Source organism: Mesoplodon densirostris, chromosome 14 (assembly GCF_025265405.1).
Source record: "Mesoplodon densirostris isolate mMesDen1 chromosome 14, mMesDen1 primary haplotype, whole genome shotgun sequence".
Classification (NCBI taxonomy): Eukaryota; Metazoa; Chordata; class Mammalia; order Artiodactyla; family Ziphiidae; genus Mesoplodon; species Mesoplodon densirostris.
In genome coordinates this window covers 25236921-25260865 of record NC_082674.1, presented here as the reverse complement: position 1 = coordinate 25260865, position 23945 = coordinate 25236921, and the positions used below count along the sequence as shown (strand labels likewise).

Here is a 23945-nt window from a genome sequence, read left to right as displayed (position 1 = left end):
TAAAAGGCAACTGCTTAGTGTGTTCAAAGGCAATCCAGCTCACTCAGTCTGTGCTACAGATTCTCCCCCTTTTCTGTTCCCTATTCAGCCGTTACCATCAGAGCCTGTAGCGCCCGACTTTCTAAGTCCCTACTGTGTGTGAAATTCCCAAGTGAGCCTCCTAAACTAGATGACAGCCAAGGTTCTCCTTCTCCCAGAAAATCATGGGAACTGCTGATGTGGTGAGTCTGTCACACACCTGACCTTGAGGGGAGGGTGCGCATGCAAAGACGGAGGGCTTAGGGTCTGCTGTGGAGCAGAGACCGCCCCCCACTCCCCCTGCCCCCGCAAGCCTGCATCTCAGCATGGAAGCCAAAGAGGCCGTTAGACTGGGGGTTGGGAGTGGGAAGGAAGAGTAGGGGGAGAATAAGGAGAATGGGAAGATCTCTAGGAAAAAAGAGGACGCCCCCTAAGAGAGGCGCTTCCATTTTTCACAGATGCTCCAAGAAAAGGCATTCGTGATACAAGTACTACTTCTCAATATCTACACGGGGTTCTCCAGGACTCTCACTTAACATGAGCTGCAAGAAGGAATGAGAAATACTGTGGGCAGAATCTGTAAGCCTGATTTTCTGGAACAGCCCTGATTTCACATATGTTCTATATTTATGTCCCCAGAAGTCCAGTTTGAGGATATGGGAAACTGTGGTCCTTGTAGCTCCAGGAGCTTCTTTGTTCTCGCTCAGAAGGACATTTCTGTTTGTTCCTACAGGAGCTGCACAGCAATCCCCACTTCTATTCTGCCAAGGCCAAAAGGCTGGATCTGTGCCAGGGACTGGGAGGAAAGTCTGCACAGCCCCTGAGACACACAACTGGCACTAGCCAGCCCAGCCCAGACAAGGCAGAGCTGAGTGGGGAGGAGGGGGATTGAGAGAGCCCAACAGGGGAAATGGCCACCCTGAACTCGACCTTGACGTGTTGTCCTTTGATGAGAAAGTGATCACATCCCCTGAGGATGCGTGGGAATGCCACACCTTGCCTAACAAGCATCCTTGCTACCAGTTTACAGGTCTAAGTTTCATCTTTGGAAAATGTGCCTTAGTCCCTGTAATGAGTCCTTCTTGGCACACCAGTCACTAGATACCCCAGAATCCAAGCAGATCTATCCTCAACCCAACTTTGTTTTTAGAGGAACAGAAAAACCCTTGGCCATGAGGGAAGGCACACGTGTAGTGATACCCATTTCACAGACAGAGAAATGGAGTCCAGAAGGGTTGAGGCTTTCTCAGAAGAATATAAATCAGTTACAGAAGCAGGCCTTAGAAAAGTTTGGTTGTGTTTGGGTCCAAGTTCCTGACATTGGGGCACGGGGAAGCTAAAAGCTGGCCCAGGAATATGGTTCAGTTCTTGGTGTCAAGTCTGGATTCCAGACAATGTTCCCCATCCTCTATTCTGCTCACTCACCATCTTCCTCCCCGATATAGAATTCCCTTCTCCTAAACTAGGCTACAAGCCCAGAGAGGATAGCAATTGGCACCAGACATTTCTTGCTTGCAATGAGTCCTCAGTAGATTCATGTGGACCCTTGTTGTATGAGCAGGCCTGTACAGTACATCCATGCAGACACTGTGGTCTGTGCACACATGTCCAACAGATTCATGTGGATACTGTGTGCTATCTGGCTTAGGCGACTGCTGGTTCTTGGCGGCTTTGCAAGCTCTGACTTTGCACCAGGACATCCTGAGTCGTGTCATTCCCCTGAATCAGAGTTTCACTGAGAAGTATGCTGGCATCTTCCAGTTCTGGGGGAGTGTCCTCCTGGTGCCCCAGCCTGGAGGAGGCCATAGGAAAGAGGGTTCTGGAAGAGTCATGTCTTTGCTCCCTGGGCTGACTAACCTCCATGGCAGTCTTCACTCACCAGCAGGCACTCTGTCCTTCCAGTTCTGGCACTTTGGGAAGTGGGTTCCAGTGGTGGTAGATGGCCGACTGCCTGTGAGTGAGGCTGGCCAGCTGGTCTTTGTCTCTTCTACCTACAGGATCTTGTTCTGGGGAGCTCTTCTGGAAAAGGCCTATGCTAAGTAAGACAACCCCTTTCCTTCCCAGCCCTTCCCACCTCCTCTGCCTCTGTCTCCCTCTCATCAGTGTTGAGGGAGGACATGAGGAAGAAGCAGTAAAGTTTCTCAAGTGAGAGATGAGGCGCATCTGAGCAAATATAGAAGTCACTCTGTCGGAACATGCTTTCAAGAGTCTGACCTTTCCCTAATGGCTGGAGTTGTTTAATAGGGTTAGAAACTCTGAGTATATATTTTCTTTTTTTGCCCCTAGGATGGAAAGAAGGAATAGCAGACACATGACCAGGGAATAACCAAGCGGGGGATTCTCTAGACTTGTTTGGACCATCCCAGGCTACAGCATAAACACCCTTCCCTTATCCCATGCTTATGCCTTCCCTGGGCAGGCTCTCTGTCTCCTATGAAGACTTGCAGCGTGGACAGGTATCTGAAGCCCTTGTGGACTTCACTGGAGGGGTGACAATGACCATCAACCTGGTAGAAGCCCCTGGCAACCTCTGGGACATCCTAACCTGAGCCATCTACAACAGAACCCCGATTGGCTGTCAGACCCACTCAGGGGTGAGACTGGGCTGCGCCCTGGCAGGATGGCCTCCTCCCCGGCTCCCATCCCCTTCGTCCACCAGCTGCTGCCCTCACCTAGTGTGGGCCCCTGGACTCCACCAACTCCCACACCCAGGGTCCTAATGTTCAAACTAGAACAGCAGAGCTGAGCCCCTGGGGCAGGCGAGAACACCGTAGAACACAGATGGTGTTCAGAGAAGGGAGCTAACAATTCTTGAGTGTCAACCACATGCAAGGCCATTTACTTACCAGCACCGCTAGCTGTCACTGTCTAATTTCATAACAAATAAGAACCCAGAAGTGGAGTAGGAAGCCCTCAGTTCAGCCCTGCCTCTGCTAACGACCGTCATGTCACCTCACATGACTTAGCAGCTCTGAGTCTGTGCTGCCCTCGAGAAGGTGGGGTGCTAATCACTGCGGAGTGGCACCCTGACTTCTTGAAAGGCTCAAATGAGACTGCAGGTGCTGAAGAGCTTTGAAAACTGTAAGAAAGCACAGCATGGGTCTCTCCTACCCCCTCCCCGTAAACCCTGGCTCCAGCCAATAAATCCCCCCAACTCCCAAGTTAGCTGTACACAACAGAGCGCTGACAGGAGCTCTCTGTCTCTGCAGAAGGAGAGAGTGCTGAAGAACGGGCTGCTGCAAGGCCATGCCTATACGCTCGCAGGGATCAAGAAGGTGGGTGGAACCCAGCCCCTCGGTCTCCCTTCAACCTCTCCCTTCTCTCCGGGGCCTTCTCACCGAGGCCTCACCTCATCTTGATGAACGTTGGTGTCTGTGCCCAGTCTAGGCGGTGAGTTTTTCTGGTAGGCCTGCCAAAGCAGGTAGTAGGCTCCCCGGACCTCCGTGCTGCTTCTCTGGTGTGAAGTGGTGGGTCCAGCCTTTGTCACCTCCATTGCACCATCCCACCCTCTCTTGACAGTCCCAGCCAATCAGCCATCTGGCCCTGCTGTGCCTCACAACCCTTCTTTGAGCTTCACTTCGCTCTAGGCTGCCATTGATAGCTTTTCTACCTGGGTTTTCCCTCCAAATTCCTGCTTCTTTCCCACATGCTCCTTTTCCCACAATCTCCCAGTTTCCTTCTGATGCTATCCATCTTTTGAGCTCTACTAAACATTGAGAGAAAGATGAACCAGACGGGGACCCTGCCTACAAAGAGCTTACAGCCAAGTATGGAGGCAAACCATATTTGAAATGGATAGGGAAGCAAAGTAGAAACTGAAAGAAGAAAGCAATGGTGACAGGCTTTAGGGGTTTAGAGGTAGGAGAGAAGACACTTACCTGGTAGGGTTGGAGGGAAATCAGAAAAGACTTTATAGAGGAGGTAACATGGAGTTGGCCCCTGAAAGATGGGTAGATTTGCGTGAGGAGAGAAGGGCCTTCCTGGTGGAGGGAGAGCAGGAGCAAAGCACAGAGATAAGGAATCAGCAGGTTGAATCTTAAAGAACCTCTGCTATCCTCTAGAGAGTGTGACTTCCCCAAAGTCCTCCAATTCCCTTTAACTCTGTTTCACACTTTTTCAACTCCATTCGCACCTGACTTCTTCTTTCTCTTAGATCTCCATCAGTCATGTTTGTGTGTGTCAAGAACTTTTGTTTTCATATTGAGATAACAAAATTTATATTTAAAAATATTTATGTTTATGATTTTATATTTATTTAACAAATGTATTTCACAAAATTTAGCACTTGATATGTGATAAATACTGTCCTAACTGCTTTACCAATGTTAACTCAATCCTCACAACAGTCCTATGAGTAGGTGTATTAGTGTCCTAGGGCTTCCATAACAAATTGCCACAAGAGAAATTTATTTTTCACAGTGTTTTTTAAAGCCAGAAGTCTGAAATCAATGTGTCCTTAATACCGCACTCACTCCAATAGCTGTAGGGGAGAATCCTTCGTGCCTATTCTGGCTTAGGGTGGCTCCCAGCATTCCCCAGCTTGGAATGCATAGCTCCGGTCTTTGCCTACATCTTCACATGCCCTTCTCCTCTGTGTCTTTCCCCTTCTCTTCTTTTGTAAGGACACTTGTCATTGGATTTAGGACCCACCCTAATCCAGGGTGATTTTGTCCCAAGATCCTTAACTTAATTACACCTGCAAAGACCCTTTTTACAAATAGGATCACATTGATAGATTCTAGGTAAACGTATCTTTGGAGGAGGGCACCCATTCAACCCACTGCTGTAGATGTGACTATTGGCTTCCTTTTACAGATCAGGAAAAGGACACAGAGAGGTTAAGTAACTTGCCTTAGGTCTCACAGCTAGTGAGCAGCAGAGCCATTTTCTCCTCTTACCAACCCCCAGGGCCTTTGATCGTTCATTTCAAGGTCTCATCTGCAGGCATGAATCTCACCCAGATATCTGCAACATTTGCTATTGGCACTCAGCCCAGCCACCTGGACTGGTTCTCATTTTATACAGGTGACCTCCAAACATGGACCTGCATACCTAGTCAAGCTGCGGAACCCCTGGGGAAGAGTGGAATGGAAAGGAGACTGGAGTGACAGGTGAACTTCTGAGACTGGCTGGGAGGGGTGAGGATGGGGTAGGTAAAGGCTGCAAAGGAGGCTGCCTTTGGCACACAAATTCAAATGCGTGCTTTTGACATTTTCACATATGCATTATCACTTAATCATTTTTACAGATGAAAAAATGAAGGCTCAGAAAAATAAGTGGAATATTACTCCTGATAGAATGTACTACACTCTATTTATTATACATTAATAAATAGAATTGTCAGAGGGACTGGGTCTATATGGAAAAATGGCATCCAAAGATTTATATAAATTTTTGGGGGGGGGCTACGTTGGGTCTTCGTTGCTGCGCTTGGGCTTTCTCTAGTTGCAGCAAGTGGAGGCTACTCTCCGTTGCAGTGCTTGGGCTTCTCGTTGTGGTGGCTTCTCTTGTTGCGAAGCACAGGCTCTAGGCGCGCAGGCTTCCGTAGTTGTGGCATGTGGGCTCTAGAGTGCAGACTCAGTGGCGCACTGGCTTAGTTGGGCATGTGGGATCTTCCTGGACCAGGGCTCAAACCCGCGTCCCCTGCATTGGCAGGCGGATTCTTGACCACTGTGCCACCAGGGAAGCCCGATTTATATAAATTTTAAAGTGTTGTAGAAATATAGCATCATAATATTTTTGGTAGTGGTTTGTTTAGGAAAACAAGTGCTTGCCTTTGAGAAAAATGACAGATGAAGTTAACTTTGGTAGCTGTGTGATCTTAGGCAAACTTCTAATTTCCTTGAGCCAGAGGTGTGATGAGGATTAAATAAAATGATGGGCTTTATTCCATAGTGTCTAATCTGCTATTAGTCTCATCCAGAGTAGTTTTCATTTTAGATATTATATTTTTTAATACTAGAGATACCATTTGAGAATATCTTTCACTTTTCTCTTCATCATGTCCATAGTTCCCTTTACATCCTTGAGAACATGAAGCACATTTATTTTTTATTTATTTATTTATTTATTTTGCGGTATGCGGGCCTCTCACTGCTGTGGCCTCTCCCATTGCGGAGCACAGGCTCCGGACTTGCAGGCTCAGCGGCCATGGCTCATGGGCCCAGCTGCTCTGTGGCATGCGGGATCCTCCTGGACCGGGGCACAAACCCAAGTCACCTGTATTGGCAGGCGGACTCTCAACCACTGCGCCACAGGGAAGCCCAGAAGCACATTTATATTGAGTGTTTTAATGTCCTTATCTGCTAATTCCATCATATCTCTCTTATTTCTAGGTCTGTTTTTACTTGTGGTCATGGATCACATTTTCTTTCTTTTCTTTTTTTTTTTTAAACATCTTTATTGGAGTATAATTGCTTTACAATGGTGTGTTAGTTTCTGCTTTATTAAAAAGTGAATCAGCTATACATATACATATATCCCCATATCTCCTCCTTCTTGATACATATACATATATCCCCATATCTCCTCCCTCTTGCGTCTCCCTCCCACCCTCCCTGACCCACCCCTCTAGGTGGTCACAGAGCACCGAGCTGATCTCCCTGTGCTATGTGGCTGCTTCCCACTAGCTATCTGTTTTACATTTGGAAGTGTATATATGTCAATGCCACTCTCTCACTTCGTCCCAGCTTACCCTTCCCCCTCCCCATAACCTCAAGTCCATTCTCTACGTCTGCGTCTTTATTCCTGTCCTGCCCCTAAGTTCTTCAGAACCATTCTTTTTTTTAGATTCCACATATATGTGTTAGCATATGGTATTTGTTTTTCTCTTTCTGACTTACTTCACTCTGTATGACAGACTCTTAAGTCCATCCACCTCACTACAAATAACTCAATTTCGTTTCTTTTTATGGCTGAGTAATATTCCATTGTATATATGTGCCACATCTTCTTTATCCATTCATCTGTCGATGGACACTTAGGTTGCTTCCATGTCCTGGCTATTGTAAATAGTGCTGCAATGAACATTGTGGTACATGACTCTTAGTGACTTATGGTTTTCTCAGGGTATATGCCCAGTAGTGGGATTGCTGGGTCATATGGTAGTTCTATTTTTAGTTTTTTAAGGAACCTCCATACTATTCTCCATAGTGGCTGTATCAATTTACATTCCCACCAACAGTGCAAGGGGGTTCCCTTTTCTCCACACCCTCTCCAGCATTTATTGTTTGTAGATTTTTTGATGATGGCCATTCTGACCGGTGTGAGGTGGTAACCTAATTGTAGTTTTGATTTGCATTTCTCTAATGGTTAGTGATGTTAAACATCCTTTCATGTGTTTGTTGGCAATCTGTATATCTTCTTTGGAGAAATGTCTATTTAGGTCTTCTGCCCATTTTTGGAGTGGGTTGTTTGGGTTTTTTTGATATTGATTTGATAGTGGATCACATTTTCTGCTTCTTCATATACACAGTAATTTTTTATTAGATACTGGACATTGTAGATTTAGTTGCTTAGGGATTATTTTGATACTTTGAAGTTTTCTTTTAGGACAGATCTAGGAAAGCTTTTAGTTGGGGCCTAATTTGACCCCACTACTAAGGTGTAGACCCTTTGAATTCTCTACTAAAGACCCCATGTATACTGTAAGGTCTTTTGACTCTGGCTGGTGGGAATTCAAATGATTTCCAGCCTGGTGTCAGCTCTGGAAATTGTTCTGTGTATAGTCCAGTCTTGTGGGATTTCATTTTATGTATGGACAGATTTTATTTTAGCCAAAGACTCAAGGGAACACCTGTGAAGTTCTCCGGAGGTCCTTGTTTAAGTAGCCCCCTCCTCTTGGGCACTTTCCCCAGCAAATTCTAGCTGTCTTGTCTCCCTGAACTTCAGACTCTGTCTCTTCCACTCAGCAAGGCTGCTAGGCTCTTTTTGGGTCCACTTCCCTGAATCACTGTCCAGGGAATTAGTTTCAGGCAGGAGTCTAGGCAACGTTAGGGCTCACTTTATTTGTCTCCCTCCTCTTGGGGTCACAATTCTGTGCTGCCTGCTGTCTAATGTCCAAGAACAGTTGTTTCTTGTATTTTGTCCCATTTTTAGTTGTTTATCGTGGGGAAGTGGTACATGAAAGCCTTACTCCTTTGTAGCCAGAAACAGAAGTCCAAAATGATGGGCTATGGAAAAAAAACCAATAGCAACATAGGTTCCAATGCTAGTTCTGACATTTAATAACTTTGTGACTTCAAGCAAGTGACCTAATCTCTTTTGACCTCAGTTTCCTAATCTCTAAAATGGCAATAAAAATCCCTACTTTGTAAAGTTGCTGTTAGCCTTAAATGAAGTAAAATATGTCAAGAGCCTGGCCCAGAACTTGGCTCAGAGTAAGTGATGAATTAATGTCACACGTTGCTTTCATAATAGAGGATGTGAGATGTAATTGTCTGCAAGCAGTATGAAGATGAGAATAAATAGCAACACTATAGAGCATTTACTGAAGAATTTCTTGCATGTCCCTCTCAATCCTTTCCTTCCCCATGAAAACATTTCTTTTCTGTTTTCAGCTCAAGTATGTGGGAGCTACTGAGGCCCAAGGAGAAGATTCTGCTGCTGAGGAAAGATGATGATGGAGAATTCTGGTATTTGACTCAGAGACTTGGGGCACGTGCGCTGGCTTACATTAGGACATCCATCCAGCAAACGTTTACAGGGTGCCTCATGTATGCCAGGCATACATGAGATCAAGAGAGATCAAGAGACAAGATCTCTTATACAGAGATCAAGAAGACCCTTTAGGGGCTCATGGCCTAGCAGGGCAATCAAACAGTCACAGTCTCTGTGATGAGAGCAGAGACCCCTGGCATGGAGCTCAGCGGGTGCTCAAAGCAGAGGGTGGGTGTGGCCACTGCCTCCTCTCCGACTTCTGTTTCTTGCCAACTATAAGCCACCGCACCTGTGCCCTCCACAGCAAAGCAGTACTACCCCCACCCACCCCAAAGCCTCTCGCCCCTTTTTATGAAAGGCCACCAGACACCCTGATGCTGCTTCTGGGTGTCTGACTTGAGACCCACCTCTTCCCCGTTCCTTCCACTTTTCACCCTTACTATTAACTCCCACGCTGTCCCTCTTCTCCCTGTACCCATCCTTTTCAGACTGCTGTGGCCCTTTCGCTCTTGAAGTAAGTGGTCATTGAACTCAAGAGTCCTGCAAATACTGTTCTTTCTGTTTACAGATAGTAAACTGAGCTGGTTCAGACAACACGCCTTGGGGCACAACGTTAGCCAATTGGGGCAAAGATTTTTATCAATTGATGATGAGGAACTGATTTGTGCAATTCTTATTGGACATGTATAAATCAATTGACTAGCTATGAATGCCCCAATTCCACTTTATCACCACCATCAGCAGCCCAAGAACATTGCTCTCAGGCAGCCATTGTTGGAGGCTGCTTCCAGCCACAGGGTGGGGTTTCTTGGTAGCACCACCTGCCCGAGATGGACCCTCACACTGGTCCAACCAGCCCCACTCTCATGGGTCCAAAGCCAGCTCAGCTCTGCATGGGGGTGTGGAGGATGGGGCCCTGGGTCCAGCAGAGGGCTGGGATGCCTGTTACTTAGTTGCAGCCTCCCTTCTGGTCCTGATGACTGAATGTCATCTCTTTCTCCTCTACACAGGATGGCACTGCAGGACTTTAAAGCACATTTCATGCTTCTGGTCATCTGTAAACTGAGCCCAGGCCTGCTGAGTCAGGAGGTGGCCCAGAAGTGGTCGTACACCATGCTGGAGGGAAGATGGGAGAAAGGGACCATGGCTGGTGGTCCGACAAAGTCACCCGAGGTGAGCCTGTGCACAGGAGCCAGGGGCTCTTGGGTCTAAAGTGGCAGCTTCTCCAGGCAAAGGTGGGGCTGCAGACAGAGCCGCTGCCCAGGGCCCCTGGCTGAAGGTGAGGGGGCTTTGCTGGCCAAGCTGCGTGCGCTGGCCCCGGGCTATGTGAACCAGGAAGATGGGGCACCTTTGTCCTAATTTGCACCAGGGCACAGAATTCTCAGTCATGCTGCCTACCTCTTGGGGGTGTATCTTTCCAGAGGATTCCCTTTCCTAATCGGCACCAGGTGGCCACAGGTGCACAGGCATAGTAGAAGGTTGGGTCACATCTTTCTGTGGTTTTAAGATAAGGTCACTGATATGCTGAAGTAACCACCCCATAACAGGCTGGATTGAAATAGTCTTTATATTGTATGTATCAGGCCCTCCTTACCTAGAGTTTGGTAGAGAAACAAAATCAAGGATTCCCAAGTCATCAGGTATAGGAGATGAACGTGTATACATTCTCCAAGTGGAGAGGTTTGGGGACTGTGACCCTTTCTCCACAATGGGCCATTCTTGGGTAGGAAAGATTTGAAGGGGGTAAGATCTCAGCGGGGCCTGGGTGGCCCTGGCTCTGGCTTCATCTCCCCCACAGTGTCCCCCCAAAGGCTGAAGCTGCACATAAGCTAAGGCTTGGTCCCCGTTAAAATGCTGCTCCCCTGGGACCACAGACACATTCTCTTCTGTTAGTTAACAGTCACTGACCCAGGCAGTGAACATCTTCAGGACACAAAGTCTGTGCCAGGCAGCATGCTGGGCAAAAGCTACAGTGGAGAGTAACTCTCAGGTCTGTGTGTCCATAGAAGAACCCGAGGTGGAAGAGGTGGGAGGGAGGGGGACAGAGCTGTGGTGAAAGAGACCCCAGCTCTGTCCGGGTGGACCTTGGGTGGGAATCCCGGGGCAGCACCTTGGGTCTGTGCTCCTCTCTGTGGTTTGGCAAGCAGGATGCTAGGGGAGCCTGTCTCACCTTGGCTATGTTCTGCCCCAGACACATTTTGGAGGAACCCACAATTCCTGCTGTCGGTCTGGAGGCCCCAGGAGGGCAGGAGGTTCCAGATGCCCTGCAATGTGCCATTGGCTTCCACCTCTTCAGGGTAGGTGGGCCTCTCGTGGAGTCTTATCCTTTCTTCCTGTTTCCTGTCCTCTTACCATCCATCTCTGTCTACCTACATCCTTCTCTGTCTACCATGGGTGTAAATCCTTGGGAATATGTGATCTAGAACAAGCCACCTTCTTGCATTTGAACATCAGTTTCTACATCTGTAAAATGGGGACAATGATATTTGTGCAAAAGGTGGAGTAAAAGAAGATCGTGTAGCAGTGCTTATCATTGTGCCTGGCACACAGTTGGTACAGTTAATTCTAGTTCCCTTTGCCCCTCCCCAAAAGCCAAGCTTACCTTGCCTCACCTTTTTCCAGGATTTCTGATGATGGATTAAAATGTCACTGACTGGAACAGCAAGTCTTATGGGAGGGGAAGTGGCCTCTGGGTAGAGTCTTCTTGTATACCAGCCTCCGTTAGAATTCATGCTTGTGAAAGAGCTGGATTCACTGCCTAATGAGGCCTCTCGTTTTTGTTTTTCAGATGAGCAAGGTGAGTTGCACACTTGCCAGGCCGGCCCTGGTAGGGAGTGATGTCCCGGGTTCACTGAGACTGAAGCAGCCTTACGTAAGGAGCCACGGGACGGTCTGGCAATAATGCCAACTGCCTCTGTGTGTGCAGGTAAAGAGCATCTGCTGTTCTTTTTTTATCCAAGGCCCCCCCAAAGTCCTTATACCTCCATAGACAGGTCTGAGCCTGATGCAGAACCAATAAGTTTTAGAATCGATTAAATCCCTACATATATACTTAGGGCTAATATTGAAGACTGTCACAACATAGGAAGAATGATAAATCACAATCTTGCCTGAGTTATGAAGCCCATAATAAAATAGATCTATAACAGATGGGACATCAGGAGCCCATGCAGCCCACCTACTAGGGGACAAGGGACAAAGGCTGGGAAAACAAAACAGAAACACAGGCAGAGGACAGCAACAGCTCTGTGTTTCAGCTGCAGTGGCAGCCTAGAGGGGTCAGTTAAGAAGGCCTGAGCTCTCCCAGCCTCTGAAGGGTGGCAGCTATTCTTTGTTTCCCAAAGAAAACAGGAGGGAAAAACTTAATTTTCTCACATTGGACTGAGTCGAGTAAAAGGGTTTTTGTAAAGAAACCATTTTGCATTGGGTGTCTTGGGTCGGTTTGGGTTTTTTGTTTTCCTCCCAAGGGAATACTGAGTGCTCCTAAAGTTGCCTATTCATTTAAAAAGAAAAAGTTATTTAGTCGAGGAGTAGTGGTGGGATGAATTGGGAGATTGGGATTGACATATAAACACTAATATGTATAAAATAGATAACTAATAAGAACGTGCTGTATAAAAAATAAAATAAAATTCAAAAAAAAGTCTAGGAAATAGTATAAATGATGCCAGATCTCAAAATAGACATTGGTAAATCTAGACAAATCTAAAATGCCATGAATTTCTATTAAATTCTACTATTTCATTAAAAAAGAAAAGCTATTTATATCAAGCCTATTCCTAAATAGAATTGGGTCAACCTACAATAAAAAGTATAAAGAGAACAAAACTATGAACCAGTTACAGAATTCAAAAGGTGAGAAAAAAGTTATAAATAGATGAGGGATAGGGAAGCAGTTAATTCTACCAGGAGCACTAAACCTAGAACAGCTACTACAGCTGATTACAAAATTTAGTTCTGAGATTCCTGGCAGCCAGGGCAAAGACAGCAAAGGGCTGATTTTCTAGTTCTCATTGTCTCAATAAAGAAAGCATGCATCACCAAGAGATACATTTTGTTTCCCCAGCCCTAAGTGGAATCTGGGAAGTGTCTTTATGTGGTGGGTAGTGTCTTTAGCAGCAACTGTGTGCATCCCCCTTATGGATCTCCTCTCCCTCCATAGCCCTGCATGAGAGCCAAGGGAAGAGGAAGCAAGAGGAAAAAATAGGGCAAAAGGGGGATATAAAAGAGAGAGGGAGAGAGAAAGAGAGAATAAAAATAAGAGATAAAACAAAACACAAACCAGACCTCTGATTTGGGTCTTCTGAGCTTTGGCCAGTACTCTTTCTTCTTTATCAGGCTGCTTTCACTGAGATGACATGGAATATCCAGTTGATCTGTATGGAGGGAGATGGCTGGTGGTCTGTCTGTACCTATGGGCATACTCATGTCATAATCAACCTTGAAACGGTAGCACATACATGGAGGCAGCTTCAGGAAGTATCAAGAATGTGGACATTGGAGCTCAGCTGCCCTGAATTCCAATCCTGGCTGAGACTCTTACCCGCTAGGTGACTTTGTGCAGATGACCTAACTTGTCTAAACTTCAGACCCTCAACTGTAAAGTGGAAAGTGCAGACACAGTGACATTCCTCACCTCATTTTGCGTATGATATTGTTTTTAACACAAAGTCAAATCAGTCGACATATCTATTCAACCTCATGTAGGGTTCCAGCAAAGGTGCCCACTTTGGACGGTTCTGGTGTTTTCTCTCCACTCCTCATCCTCCACTGGGGCAGGTGGGATTTGGCAAATCAGAGGCCACCTTAGTCCTGGCTCCTGGCCAAGGGGCCCAGGCCTGGCCACAGGCCCTGGGTGATCAGCTCAACTGCTGCTCTCTGTCCTCCACCCACAGAGCTATGATGACCAGAGGAGACTGCCTCCCAAGTTCTTCTGGAAAAATGCTCCCCTGAATTGGCCTGAGACGTTTCTCAGAGAGAAGGAAGTGAGTCGGGACCTGTGGCTGGAGCCTGGGACATACGTCATTGTGCCCTGCACATCTGAGTCCCGCCAGGGGTCTGAGTTCGTCCTCAGAGTCTTCTCCAGGAAGCGCATCTTTTAGTAAGGTCCAGGCCTCTCCCGGAGGTTGGGGTCCACTCGGGCCAGGGGAGGGGGGCAGGGTGAGGCAAAAATGGTGGAGGATGGGGGTCTCTGTGACCAACACAGGGGACAAGGTGAGCAGGACAGCAGGGCAGCTGTCTGCACGGAGACATCCCTCACTTCTTCCTCCCCGCTCTCCTTCTAACAAATGGACACTCTGCTGGACGTAGAGAGAAAAAGCTAGAACAGGTCTGGCCCCTGCCCTCCAGGGGCTCAAAATCTGGAAAGGACATGGACGTATGAACAGTTATTTATGTTACGCTGTGTCTGGGGCAAGCGTTTATCTGCCCAGGGTGTTTGGAGAGCACCCAGGAGAAGCATCTGAGCCACACTTCCATGGTCCTGGGGGAAGCAGGGGTGGCTTCAAGGACGTGGTGATTCCTAAGAGATGCACAGGGTTTGTTCAGTTGAGTGGGGCTGTATCAACCATCAGGCTCAGATGAATCAATATACACTCATCCCAGCCAAACTTATTACAGGCCTACCTCGGCGATATGGCAGGTTTAGTTCCAGACCACCGCAATAAAGCAAATACTGTGTTAGAGTCACAGGATTTTTTTGGTTTTCCAGGGCATATAAAAATTATGCTTACACTGTATTGTCGTCTATTAAGTGTGCAATAGCATTATGTCTTAAAAAAACAATGCGCATACCTTAATTAAAAAATACTCGGGAATTTCCTGGCTGTCCAGTGGTTAGGACTCTGCGCTTCCACTGCAGGGGGCACAGGTTGGATCCCTGGTCGGGGAACTAAGATCCTGCATGCTGAGTTGTGTGGTCAAAAAAAAAAAAACAAAAAAAAAACTTGACTGCTAAAAATGCTAACCATTGTCTGAGTCTTCAGTGAGTTAGAATCTTTTTGCAATAGTAACATCACTGATCAAAGATCACAGTAACAAATATAATAATGAAAACGCTTGAAATATTGCAAGAATTACCAAAATGTGACAGAGAGACAGGCAGTGAGCCAATGCTGTTGGAAAAATGGCGCCCATAGACTTGCTCGATGCAGGGTTGCCAGAAACCTTCAATCTGTAAAAAAATGCACTAACGCGGAGCACAGTGAAATGAGGTAGGCCTGTATTTTGCCTGTGATTGTTCTGACATGACAACCCTTCAGTGCTTAGAACCCAGTTCTTTTTCCATCATATTTCAGGCGTAGGTAGTTTAACTTGGTCCCAGGCCTCACTGCCTTGTGAAACCACTGACTCTGAACGTATGAGTGGGAGTAGTTAGATGAGGGTGGGGGAAGGAAAGGGCACACGGGGTGGAGGCCTCCACTTGAGCAAAGGCCGTGGGGTGAGAACACAGGGCGCGTGGGGAGGTACAGCCGTGTGCTGAGCCCCGTGCCAGACTGCACGCTTCAAGGGCAAGTGGGGCGTCAGCTAAGGACCTGGGAAGGTGAGTTCCCAGGGGTGGGAGAATATTGGTCAAAACGTTCCCAAAATGATCCCCAAGAAGTAATTCGGTCTCTTCTCCCCCCTCAGTGAAATTGGCCGCAATTCAAGTGTCGTCTTCCCTAAGGTGAGTTGTCAGGTGGAATTCCACATGATGGGGACCGTTTACAGATCCGGGAAGGGGGGCTTCTCCCCTCACATTCAGGGGTCGGGGGAAGAGGTCTGCAGATCCTGCAGGCCCTACTCTATGGCACACATAGTATGTTATCTATCGCGCCCTAGAAGTATGCAGGTTCTGCTGTTTTTGCACCAAAGTAACTGCGCTTCTGGTCAGGTGCTTGGCATTGAAGGCCCAGAGCTCCAGATGCATGAGTCACACCTCCATGTGCTTCTGTTTCCCTCTACCTGGTGTTTCTTCTGCCGCTTTCACGGTTTGCTACTTCCCCAAAGCCAGTGACGACTGGAGAAACAGGGATGTGGGTGAGTGCTATGGTAAAACATTTAAACCAGCACTCAGGGTCAGACTCACAGATTTCACAGGCCTGGGAGCCGTGAGCACATTAGTGTGTGCACGAGAGTCCATTCGTCCAGGGGAATGGCCACGTCCTTCTGTGTGTCTGTTCCCATAGGAAACTGTAGACCAGATGAAGGGCAGGATGAGTTCTTTACCCAACTCTTTGAAAAGGTAAGTTGAACCGAGGGAGGTAGCGGGGCACACTGTGGAGCCTATAATCCCATGGCGGGTGGGTTTGCATCTGCCTGACCCTGTATCTAAATTGTTATTTAAGGCTTCCTAGTCCCCAGACTGCCACTTTCTATGAAAGCCCTCAAGGTTTTAGACAAATGAGTAGAGCTGTTGGTTCCAGAAGGCTCCTGTAAAATGCATATCCGTTCTTGGAAGCTACATTGATTTGTTGTAGGAAAAACAACTTTAATTTTTAATCCCTGTGACAATGGAATATGGCAGAGGTGAGACTCAGTGTTGGGAGGTGTGGGTGGAGCCTGGCAATGATGAGCCCTGGGGGGGTCTGGGGGAGGGCAGCCCAGGGAGAAGACCCCGTGGGTGGGTTGGGGGGCGGTGGAACTGGTAAGAGGCATTGGGGAGGAGGAGGGCTACCCACCTGGTCCCTTCCAGTTCTTTCCTTGGGCTGACCCAGGTTTGAGCACCAGCAAGAGGCCACCCCATCCCTAATGTGAAATACATTTAGGAACAGGGCAAGAAATCTGGGCCTGACATCTGAGTGACGTCATTACAACGGGAAGAACATGAACTCCCTGTGTTAGTAACACTCCTGATTTAATTCACAAGTTGCCTGCCCTCCCGTCTTCTCTCATCTTCACCACTGGCATTTTGCTTAATGTCATCAGAGAGGATACATCAGAATCTTATGTGTGTTGTTTATAAAAGTTTTCCTCCATACCAGGGGCTTCCAAACATTTTCTGCAGCAGTCCTTTTTATCAAATGGAATCTCACAGAGAAACCTAACATATAGAAAACAGATAAATATGAACAGATAACTTATAGCCATTTTATAAGTTCAAATTTATGGTACTTATATTGCATTAATATGTTCTAAAGTTAAATGTTCATGTAAAGGGTTGCTTTTCTGAACTCTAAAATGGAAATCTGGACCCTTGGCTAAGGATAGTTTATTCATAATAAAACTGAAACCCAATTGCTGAACTTTCAAAGCATCTCTATAGAACCCAGTTTCAGAATCACTGCTATTAGTCTACCTCTTAAGAGTCCTGCCCTGCTGGGGTGCTCTGAACTTGGCACCCAGTTAAACTGTTGTAGAAGTTCTTATGTTCCACAGATTTAATTATACGTCTAGTCATGTTCCTTGTGTGCAGGAAAATGGCGTCACTTATTCTGCCCAGAAATGGCATATATGCCACCCTGAGCAGATGTGGGAGAGGCCTTTCCCATCCCCCTTTAGCTGTGGGCCCTCTGCGTCTAACGAGCCTTCAGCAATGATGATTTTCTTCTCCCGTTCTGCTTCTGCTCCAGCATCCAGAAATAAATACAGTCCAACTGCAGAAGATCCTGAACCACATGCCCCGGTCAGGTGAGTATTTCAGAGTCATCCTGTAGGACTCAGGGGTCACAACTTTTCTGAACTCTGGGTCTATTTCTCTTTCTCCTGGTGGGACATGTGAATGCCCACTGGTCCCCCTAGGAGCTGTGTCTTATACCAGGGTGGGTCGTGTGGTCTGACAAAGAGGTACAGGAATTTTTTTTTTTTTTTTTTTTTTTTTTTTGCGGTACGCGGGCCTCTCACTGTTGTGGCCTCTCCCGTTGTGGAGCACAGGCTCCGGACGCGCAGGCTCAGCGGCCATGGCTCACAGGCCCAGCTGCTCCGCAGCATGTGGGATCCTCCCGGACGGGGGCACAAACCCGTGTCCTCTGCATCGGCAGGCGGACCCCCAACCACTGCGCCACCAGGGAAGCCGTGAGGTAGAGGATTTATGCAGCTTAGAAAATTGTTCTTTTTTTTTTTGCTTAGTTGAGTATGTAAAGATAGATGGCAGTGAAAATGAAGATTTCTGCTAGTTTGCTAATTTGAGAAGAATAGCTGAATATTTCTTTCTTGGCATATAAAGTCCATGTGGAAGAATGGCATTCATTTTCTCAACCTGGCAAATAAATATTAAGTATCGACTAGCTTACCAGGGAGCTCTCTGATGAGCTCATATTTAAATTAATTAGCCCACGGAAATCTGATAGAAAGGAGCACATCATATAGGAGAACTGCAGATGGGCGGTGTGGATGCCTTTGTATGAAGCTTGGGATAAACCATCAGGAAAGCTGAAAGCCCATATAAAAGTATTTTATGTGTATATTTTGAGTGAGAAAAACATGATTTTGAAAAAAGTAAACCAAACATTTAAAGGGTATTTGCTACCTGAAATATGTGATTGCTTCTCCTTTACATGAAGCCATGATTTCAAACCCAAACACACTCAGAAACTGTATAATTTCCAGATGGTTTCTCAAAGCCAAACTTGGGTATCATAAAAGAGCCAGAAAGGGAGACTCTAGAAATTATACAATATGAGATGCGGCCCCTCCCTACACCTCCTCAAAAAAAAATTGTAAAAGAGATGGCTTCTGCACATTAAAAATTTTAAGGCGTTAATCACAAGTATGCAAAATGATTTTTGAAAGAATGGATGGACACATTGCTTTCATTTATTCCTATGAGAGGGCTACTATAGCTTTTGGCAAAATAGTTGGTAAAGTCTCCCATAATATATATGAAATGTGGGTTGGAAAGTTGCAATATGATTCACAAGTTTTATCATCATGCCAAGAGTTATATAAATGTGAACCCAGAGAGATAGTTCTATGTTATGGGTCAGAGCCTATACGTTTTAGGTATTTAGTTGAGAGTCTCTGTATTCTGCCCTTGGTCCCCTTACACTTCCTCAACTTTTATCAATGGCTTGGAAGAAGACATGGCATGCAGGCTTATCAGATCTGCAGATGGCACAGAACTGGGAGGAATAATTAATCTAATAGCCAACAGAATTGAAATTCAGAATGTTCACCACAAGCTGTGCCCAAGCCAAAAAGATGAACTGTAGTCAGGGTGATAATTAAAAACTGCCATTTTATAATATATAAAAAATCAGTTGCACAAGTTCCTAACAGAAGAGACCTCATCTTTGTGGCAGTTAATTTGAAAGCTATCTGGTTAATTTAGTTGACCTTGAGCTTAACATGTGCTAATAGTTTCAAGTTGCTGCTAAATAAGCTAATCCAAATTCGGGCGGTATTTAATGGAAACATTTAGTGTGTGTTTTTGAAATTGTGTTCCAAGAAATGTTAGAAACCAAGAGGTTTTAGTAAGTGTTCCATGAAGTAAAATGGGTTAGATTCTATGGTCAATTGTGCTTAGGAAATTCTGCATTAAACAAAATTTCATCCTTGGCTCCTGTACACCGATCACATGCTAAGGTACGTGGTGATGGAGACAAGGGTCATAGATACAGAATATTTCAAATGTATTTGAACTCAAAACCCTTTCTCTGCAAAACATCTCCCTTGGAACCTAATTTGGGAAATGCGGACTGAAAATTTTGGAAGTGATAGACCCACTGTACTCTGCTTAATCCACCTGCGGCTGCAGGAGTGCATTCCAGTCTTGGTACCACATTTTAGGGAGACGCTGGCAAAGCATAGTGCGTAGAAGAGGGAGGTGAGGATTTAGAAACCATATCATCTGGGGAACCGATGGAGAAATGTTTAGATGTTTAGAATGGAGGGGAGGGGTCGAAGAGGGGACAAATGCCTGTTTATGCTTCTCTGGAGGTGGAACTAGGACTAGTGAGTGGGTTTTACAGGAGCTTCCTTTGGAATTAACATGACAAATTTCTCCTGACTTGGAGCTATTGGAGCCATGTGAAAAAGTGAGCTCCCAGACTGACAGGCCATCTGTCAGGACATCTGAGATTGTCTCCCAGTTTGGGTGGGAGCTTGAAAAAGGTGCCCTTTCAGACTGGGGAGCCTGTGACTCTATCGTCCTGTCTGCCCCCACCCCAGCCCTCTGATACACAGGGCCATGTTCACCTGACCTACTGTGAAGCAAAAGCAGAATGTTCTCTGCAGGGTTTTACTGTGTTACTTGGATGTAGGAATCCCCTCTAAGCCTTCTCTCTCTGTCTTCACTGTTCTTATTCTTCCTGCCCCAACGTAAATGGTGGCCATTGGACCCTATGGCCGGCCTAGACAGCACTGCCTCTTCCTGTTCAGAAAAGGGCCATGCAGTCCTGGGGCCACCCCCATGCAGACGCTTTCTGTTCCTTCACAGGTCTAAGGAGCGAACAGCCTCTCTTCAGCCTCGAGGCCTGCCAGGGGATCCTGGCCCTACTGGATGTATCTTTTTGGGTTTGTGGGAGGATGCATTCTGCTGTTTGAGAGCTTTGCCCTGGAGCCAGGCTGCCTGGGGTTGAATCCCAACCCTAGCACTTACTAGGTCTGTGATCTCCGACTAGTCACTTAGTCTCACTGTGCCCCAGGTCCTCATGTGCAGCACAGAGATGGTATTAAAACCTATTCTGGGGCTTCCCTGGTGGCACAGTGGTTAAGAATCCACCTGCCAATGCAGGGGACATGGGTTTGATCCCTGGTCTGGGAAGATCCCACGTGCCACGGAGCATCTAAGCCCATGCGCCACAACTACTGAAGCCCGTGCGCCTAGAACCCGTGCTCCGCAGCAAGAGAAGCCACCGCGATGAGAAGCCCGTGCACCTCAACGAAGAGTAGCCCCCGCTCGCCACAACTAGAGAAAGCCCGTGAGCAGCAACGAAGACCCAAAAAATGGCAGCCAAAATACCGAAAAAAAAAAAAAAACCCAAAACAAAACCTATTCTGTAAGATTGGTATGTGACTACAAATGAGATAACCCACGTAAAGCGCTTAGGACAGAACTGTCACTGAAAAGTGATCAATTTTGTTATTAATGACGATAAGCTTACTTCCTGATAGCGAGGAACAGGCAGCTGCAGGGTGGCGGTTAGTAACAATTCTCCAGGTTACAAGAAGCTTTTACAAGAGCCTCCGGGTCCTGAGTTTTCCATTTGGTGATGGAGCAGCAGCTGCCCCCATTTACAGACCAGGAAACCAGAGCTTGGGGAGTTCCATGACATGTCGCGAAATCAGCTTTCCTCGTTCTCAACACTGTCATTTTTCTAGCAAACCCTCTGCCTTAAGTTATTCGGAGTTTAATTACCCACACCACAGAGAGGCACATAGAATGGATACTGTGGGAGGGGTTGCAAATATAAAGAATGTTGGCAGAAACTTGGCAGAGGCTGCGGGCAGTGTGGGATGGTGGTCAGGTATGCGGGCATTGGGGCAGGTCGCAGCCTTGTCACCAGCTGTATGAACTTGGACAAGATCATGCTCTCTGAGCCCTCATTTCCTCATCCATAACCGGGAGGAGCTAGTACCTACCCCACCTACAAGGTGAAAATGAAGTTCCATAGGTCAAGTGTATAGCTCAGTGCTAGGCCCACCATCGGGGCTCAAAGAGAGGTGGTGTGTCAAGGTGTTTTTGAGCCAGTCTCTCGGATGCGGGGGTACTTGGACGTGGTCTACAGGGCTAACCATCCAGCTTTTAACTGTTCCTAAAATCACTAAATATAAGAGGCATCCTTAGCCACCCTGTGCCTGACCCCTATCATGCGTTGGTTTTGACAACAGTGAAAAAAAGAGTTACTATTTTTTATTTAAATTACATCAGATTGGCCATGTCAGAATACCCTGCTTCACTAAATGGTAACTGTCATCATCAGCATCACCAGACCATCCTCTCCTCTCAGGGCTGCTGTGTTCCAGCTCATTCTGTCCTTTCCTGGTAAGGGCCAGGGAGCCCTGGGCTGGACCGAGCAGTCAAGGGAGGCCAGCTAGGGATAGCTAACATTGAATGGGGTGTCCCAGATTGCACATTGCTGTGTGGAGGGCCCATTACTGCCTCCAGAGGTGTGGACAAAACTCCCCTGGCAGCTTTGACCTTAACCCTGCTATCAGCTTAATGCGTCCGGCACCGTGAGTATCCAGGAATTCAGGGACCCGTGGAAGCAGCTGATGCTCTATCAGGTAAGAACAGGTGTTCACCACGCCTCCCACGGGACAGTGCAGAAATGGCAATTCTGCAAAACTATAAGGTACCTCTCTCCCTTTCAGCCCTTTCTACCCAACCACTCACTCAATCTTCCCTAATGTCCTTTTAGTGTTTCCTCCTTTCTCTCCCAAACTCAGAGAGCCTGTTGCAATAGTCTTCTGAATTTTTAAAGCGACATCTGATCACATTGCTTCCTTATTAAAAATTTTTTGAGATTCCCCAGGGCCTTCAGTCGAGTTCACACTCCTTAGCATGGCATTTAGAGTCCTTCATAAATTGGCTCCCTCCTGCTTTTCCAATCATTACTCACAACTCTCCTCCCGTCTCCTGAGTCATAAGGTTGGAAGCCCTTCAAAATTCGGATGGCGTGCTCAGATTAGGCACGTTTACCTGTACCAAGACTCTCCATCCCCCGTAACAGAAAGACCGCCCACTCTCACAAGCCTTAAGGAGAACTGGGAGAGGAGGTGGGAACCTGACAGGGACCCCCTGCCCTATTCTTGTCTAGGCAGCCAGGCCTACTGGTGGAGCCTCACACTCAGCAGTCCTGCAGCCTTGACACTGGGGTGTGAGGGGCTCTCAGGTGGGGCTTGGAAACGCCTGGCTTCCTTAGCCTTTGGTGTGGGCTCTTTGCAGGAGGTTTTCCACAAGCAAGACACTAACCGTTCAGGATGCCTGAACTGGGCCCAGCTGCGGGCTGCCATGAGGGACACAGGTAGGCCCGGAGGTGGGTGGGGAGCTGATGCTGCAGGGTACACACCAGGCAGGGGATGGGGCGGCGGGGGTGAGCGGTGCTGGGCAGGGTGTGTGGCGTCCTGCAGTCTTCTAATGAGCAGGGTTACTCCCCGAGTTCAGAGGCCCAAAGACCAGGATCTGTGAATAACTAAACCATTGATTATTATCACTATGATCACAGCTAACATTTATTGAGGGTTGGCACATGTGTACTCGCATTTAATCTTTGCCAACACCCTGTTATAATCCCCACTTCACAGAGGAAGGAATTGAAGCTCAGAGAAGTTAACTTGCCTGGGGCTTAAATCCAGGACTCCCAGACTCCAAGGCAGATGCTCTTGACCACTAAGCAGACTGCCTCCTGCCTTCAAGGCCAGTAACCCACGTGATAAAAAAAATCCTCATGCTGGTTGCCTAGGGGACAGGGATGGAGAATGGAGAGACAATAAAATTAATAGGCTAAATAATTGAAAAATTCACAATGAAACGTGTAAAAGAAGATCTTAGGCTATTAGGATTCAGGTCCCGGAAGTGTTTGTTGAATGAATGAGGTGATATGCTGAGGAGAAAACAGCTCTGTGTCTGACACTGGTTGTCTTGCCTGATCATTCAAGCTGCACAGATTTACTGAGCACCTGCTATGGGCCAGTTGTGGAGACACTGGAGCCTGGAGTTGAATCATCTGCCCTTTCTGTCTAACACATCCTCTGTTTGGGCTTCTTAGAAAGAGACTAATAAAAGCTGGGGTTTCTTCCTTGACCTCAGATGTTCAGTTTATGGAATAAGCTTCTAAGATATGGGGACCCTCAATGTGTATCTACCCTCAGTCACTCCCATATTTGAGTGTGAAGGTGGGATGCAGGTGGAGGGGCAATGGTTAGAACTTCTGAGCCCGTACCCAAGCACAGATCCCCAAGGACACCTGATCCCAATCCTTCCATAGCGACATACTCAGCACTGAGAGAGCAGGACAGCCATCAGAGTGGCAACTGACGCAGGGCAGCTCACAGCTTGAGCAGGCTCCTAGAAAGCAACGTGCTCTCATGGCAAGAGAGCTGGACTGAGACCCAAGGTGAAGCCACAGCGCCCCTCGTAACCACCTGTGGGACTGTCAGCGAATCACGTTGCATCTCCGGGCCTCAGCTTCCCTGTGTGCGAGATGAGCTGGCTGGGTGATGTCTAACGTTCTCTCCAGCTCTGACCACCTCTGGCTCCTTGAGGAGATCCTCAAGGCCATCCGAGAGGGCTACAGGGAGTGGCAGCCAACTTGCTGGAATTTCGCTCTGGGGTTTTCTCTGACCCCACTGGTAACTTCACCATTCTCATCTTCATCATCACCAGCATCAGCATCACCATTTTTATGTAA

General features: G+C 47.2%; 1 protein-coding gene across 1 annotated transcript; it reads left to right on the top strand.

Moving 5' to 3' along the window:
* The first annotated feature begins 203 nt into the window (after nt 1-203).
* On the top strand, nt 204-23945 carry CAPN14 (calpain 14). Its single transcript, XM_060116936.1, is given in 20 exon segments — nt 204-221; nt 752-818; nt 1664-1791; nt 1921-2057; nt 2438-2612; nt 3231-3293; nt 5044-5129; nt 8577-8651; nt 9687-9848; nt 10866-10947; nt 11465-11473; nt 13572-13777; nt 15304-15340; nt 15843-15855; nt 15858-15898; nt 17226-17283; nt 20030-20094; nt 21751-21819; nt 22481-22559; nt 23803-23945. Coding segments are annotated over 20 exon segments (1713 nt in total).